Genomic DNA, 5,096 nt, shown 5'->3' with positions numbered 1-5,096 from the left:
CCATGGCAGGACTCTAACATCTTCCTCTGTCCCAGACAGTGCTTGTATCTGCTGCAGACATGCTGTTGAGTTGGGCAGACACTGAGACTCACCTATACTGCAGTTCTCGTTGTCCTTGCATCATAGCCTGCATGCCAGAAATGGCCTAGAGACTATTGATTTAACCCAGTGGACGGTAACATTTGAATCTCTGTGTTTAAACATCTAAGATGACTTGACTGTATCCTTCTATAAATGTTATTGTCTAGAATATTCTATGCTTTTATGAGCATTCTTAGAGATGGGTCTGTAGTATGAAGGCAGTCAACACTCAAAACGCCCTGTGCGACAGGGAAGAGATGTTACATCCATTTTATAGCAGAAGAAATTCTGCTGTTGATAGATGGTTGAAATGATCTGTTCCAAGAACATAGGGAGAAGCATGGATCAGAACACAACAAAAACATGATGTTCCCAGGTCTAGTTGTGACCACAAAACCACAATTTCTTTTTTTGCTTTCAAAGCCTTTTGAACTGACATTTTTAGTCAACTGAGGGTTGAGGCAAATCCGTGGTTAGCTCCATTGAAGCCATGTTGAATTACATCAGCCAAGGATGTGAGTACACTTAACTGATACAAAGCTACTTCAGTTGCAGTTATGCATGTTTGATCCTTCACATAGGTAGATATTTTTTCTGGTATTTTGAGGGCATAATATAAGGCAGGTGAGAGTGTGTTGCAAACCCATATAACAGCCATAAGCAGTAGCTGACACTAGATGCTAAACAGTATTTAAGCCACTTGGCAAACCTCATACAGGTCCAGTAATTGCAGGTGGATGAGAGCTTGCAGAGGGTCATTAGGTTCCTGATGGAGGAAATACTGCTGAAAGGCAGAAGAGGAAATGACAGATTTAATGAATAGTGGTCACAAGCTGAACTACAAAGAGCAACCGGTCTGTATGTTTTCCTACAAGAATGATCATAGCAGAACCAAGGTCAGATGGTCCCTGCACAGTACCTGATGGCAAGACCCCTCCAACCCAGAAGGGATGACAAATGACACCAGGGAAAAGTCTCTGACCAGTAAGAAGAGTGGCTGCATTTATGCAGGCAGTGAACTGAACTCTGAACAGGGCTGTGTCCTTCTGCTTCCACCACAGAAGAGAGTGCCAGGTCTTTTGCAGTCGAAACATCAAAGCATTGTCTCTGGAATGGGAGGTTTTAGCATTAAAGGCAGGTTGCCACAGATACCAATGGTTTGAAAAGCTGAAAGGTAGATCTAGGCAGAGTATCAGATATACATTAAAAGAAAGAGGTGTTTCATGATTTAGTATGCTACTCAAATCCAGGAAAATTAGATTGTACTTGTCATAGTCAAAGAGACATTAGAGCATATGCTTGGACACCTCAGGTCTGGTAACAGAATCACTAGTCTGTCTCTGAGCAGTGCTGCACTACATGTTGATCATGGAGGTTTTATGCTTCTATGAAAACAGCTAAAGATGACATGATTCAAGATTCTGTAAAGAGCTCAGAGGGAGACTCAATAAAACATCAAATAATGATGTCAGACTTTTCATGCGTGACAGGCTAAAGGCAAAGTTGTCATTCTCACAGAGACTTAAAAGAAGCAACAGTTGGGAGTTGCTTCCAAAATGAAAGAGGAAATTATTCAGGCCAATTTGTCACTTCAAACACCTGAAACACCATCTGAATGAAGACGGTGGCATGCATCATTAATGAAGTTGGGCACAGATGCTTATGAACATGGACATCAGTGGATGACATGTCAAAGACTGAAATCGGTGATGCAATAACACAGCAACGCTGGAGGCAAACTGTCCAGCAGACGAAAGCGTTATTGTCCTGGGGAAAGGTCATCAATTGTGAGCCTTTAACATAATCAAAACTTCTCAAAAGAATACACTACCAATGTGTGATAGTCACCTTCTACCTTAGTGTTTGCAGTGCTGCTCAGTGCACGGGTGGACCTCCTGCTGCTGTATCTTCTGTCTTAAATGCTGTTCCTGTTCAACAGTAGGCTGTCACTCTTGAGGAAGACTTCTGCCTTCTCTTGCCTCAGTGCTTCATTGCAGCCTGTTTCTGTCTAGGAAAACAAAAATGTTGGTGTTTGTTTGTTGTTGAACTTCCATCACAGCAAGCTAGATGCAGAAAAATAGGGAGAGGAGAAGGGAGGAGAAGAGAGGGGAGGGGAGGGGAAGGGAGGGGAGGAGGAAGCTTGGCCCACCTCCAGTTGCTCCATCACAAAACTGGCTTGTCTTTCTAACAGATTTGTTCTGCATAAGCCATGAAAGGAGAACTTGCTGCAGGAGCAATTCTATGGCTCTGTTATCCAAGATGGCTACAACAGACATTTCTGACTGTAACACTCAACTCCAGGAATAAACAAGAGGCGGTAAATGGCATTAATGAGCAAAAAAGGACAGCCAAAGCAGCAAGGGGAAGAGTACCGCTAAATGATTATTGGCTTGGGAGTTGGGGTCTGTCCAAGACCTGGTATCCCATGAGCTTGTCTCTGAGAAACCAAGACCACATGCCGCCGTTCACATTGCAAGAAGCAATTACTAGATGCTGTCTAGCCTGGTCCCTAGGTTTCCCCTAGGTCTGGATAATCCATGGCTATCCAATTCTTTTATCACAGGTCCCCTGTGTAACTTCGATGAAGTTCACAGACCTCCCCCCATGTCCCATGAATTAAGTAACAACTTCAGGGCTCCAGGAAGGAAGCCATTTCTTGGAGGATACTTAAAAGAACAAAAATGACGGTGCAAGGCTTGTTTCCTTGCATACTGGCATGGAGATTGCTGGCATTGCAGTGACTGTTGGCAAAGCTTCTCTGCTTCCCAAAGGGAGAATGGAAAGCTGGAACGCCGTCTTGGAGTAAAGAGACAGGTGTCAGTGGAAAAAAAACAACAAACCTTTTGTTCTTCTTGACTGTGTTCATCTGAATGGAAAATCCAGGCAAGGAGACTGGAGAGCCCGCAGTTCACAATGCCAGGTCTCCTGGTTTCTAATTTTGGAACAAAGTATTCCTCACAACCGCTTTTCCTAAACGCCCCCTTATGCTTATTTTCAGAGGATGATTTCAAAAGGTCTCACAGGAGCAGGGACTGAGCAGATGTACCTGCAGAATCTAAGAAGAAGAAACAACTATGTAAGTAAAAAACTATCATCCTTTATTATCAGGGTAGACTACAGAATGGATGCAATCAGCACTATTTTATAAAGCACTGGCTTGAGTGTGCAGCAGGGTTTGTACTCTCCTGCAAGAGTGCAAAGGAAATAAAAACTGACCTCCAAGCATGGGACAGAAAGGGTATGGTGCTGGGTATAAGGAGGTCTGGGTTCTGGGCCTGAGCAAACGATTCATCTTTTATGGACCTCTGTTACTCCTGCCCACTCTTGCTGCCTAGACCATGACATTTAACAGCCCTGTCGGTGCGGAGTCTGTCACGGTGCTTTTGCTGCTACCACAATGTTGGACACTTTGCACCCTTTATATCTATGCAATTAGACAGCTGTCGGGCACTTGCTTTCAAACCCACTTTTGCTTCCTCATTGGCATATCAAGAGTTTCAAATCTTTCTTTATGTTGCAGAGGTTTCTGTTTAGTGGAAGCCAGCCTTCCTTGTCAATGGGAAATAAACCCTTTTCAGACAGTAGGGCACCTCTCTCTTGTACACCCATTAAGTAAGTCCTCTTTAAGCTGAAATGTAAGTGGGTGGCTGTCTGGCAGCTATGAGTAAGCTACAAGAGGATGACATTATTGCCAGACTTGGCCCAGCTTAATGTCAACCAGACATCGTGGGGGAAACCTGACTGCAAACAAAAGTGAAGCCAACTGCACAGTTTGTCCTTGTCCAAATGAAGGCAAAGGCAAACAGGGAAGATTTATAAACGGGATTTGTAAAATCCCTTCATTTCTGATACGATAGAGGTGTTGGCTTCTATGGCATATGCATTGCAAGCCGACAACAGTGTTTTCCTTGGGCGAGAGCCAAAGTTTTGGCTTTACTTTCCTTTCGCCAAACATGAGCCTTCTGAGATGAGTCACTGGTTCTTATAGCGGGCTGCAGTCTGCTGAGCCAGGAAAAGGAGCCCTTGTTGCACAGGAAAGGAATCAGGAGATGATGTGTCTCGGATCGCTTCCCACAGCCAGCCGATGCAGATCGCATGCAGTGGACCTGCAGAGCTGGAGAAGATGGAAATAAAGTCAAGACTCCCAACCCCCTGGGGTTTGGGTACCACACTAATCTCTGCTGAGCATCTAAGAGTCCATGTGGCTCCACTGAAAGCTCCATTTCAGCAATTCAGGTACTTAAAAGAGTTGCAGCAATTCATTTCTGTAAACCTGGATCCCCAGTCACCACCAGCTCCTTGCTGCAACACGTTCACCCCTTCCCCATCTTCTCCCATCAGAGAACCCATGGAGTTCCAAGGGAGCATGTGGCTGGACACCTCTGCCGGGGAGTCAAGAAGGGGATCGGGTGGTTGGTTTTTTTTGGCATTTCCTCTTACTATGAGAGCCATCAAATGGAAAAAAAGGATCCTGAGGGACAATTCAATGATTAAGGGATGTGCGATCGCTGGTGTCCAACGTCAACTTACTGAAACCATAGGATAAGGCAAGTCTTTTCACTTCGGCTGCTGCCATCAGTGCTGGGAGCCAAAAGGCATTAATTATTGCTAATCTACATCTCACCTTTTGTTAGTCAACAGGTGAGCGAGCTATCTGCAAAGCTGGCTGTCACACTGGCGGTGCGGGCGTGCCGTGGCCTTGGCACTTAGGGGATAAACGCTGCCCAATGTCAACAGGCGGAGCCGGGTGAGCGGTGCTCCTCACAGGGGTTTCCCCATGGCTGTGCCAAATGTGAGGCGTGAGCTGCTGTGAGGTGGCTCCCACGCTGCTGTTATGTGGAAGATAAAGAGATTACCGAGGTTAAAAAAAAACAAACAACAACCAACCAAAAAAAAAAACCCAACCCAAAACAACAAACAAACCACAAATCCAGCAATAAGTGTGACTGGCCTGGGCAGGGCTCTGGTGAGAGGCTGCCACAGAAAGGCCAAGGGAAACCGCCTCCTCTGCGCCC

At 45.3% G+C, this 5,096-nt stretch overlaps 1 protein-coding gene across 1 annotated transcript in view; it reads left to right on the top strand.

Moving 5' to 3' along the window:
• Positions 1-957: 957 nt before the first annotated feature.
• The window catches only part of LOC104291272 (cryptochrome DASH-like), a 26,109-nt gene continuing 21,970 nt past the window's right edge, over positions 958-5,096 (top strand). The window contains exon 1 of the mRNA XM_009890481.1: positions 958-968. Within this exon, the coding sequence (XP_009888783.1) occupies positions 958-968 (11 nt within the window). The remainder of the gene's footprint in view (positions 969-5,096) is intronic.

This window comes from Charadrius vociferus, unplaced genomic scaffold, assembly GCF_000708025.1.
Source record: "Charadrius vociferus isolate BGI_N301 unplaced genomic scaffold, ASM70802v2 scaffold608, whole genome shotgun sequence".
Taxonomy (NCBI): Eukaryota; Metazoa; Chordata; class Aves; order Charadriiformes; family Charadriidae; genus Charadrius; species Charadrius vociferus.
The sequence above is the reverse complement of the archived record's forward strand: the minus strand, read 5'-3'. Positions and strand labels throughout refer to the sequence as shown.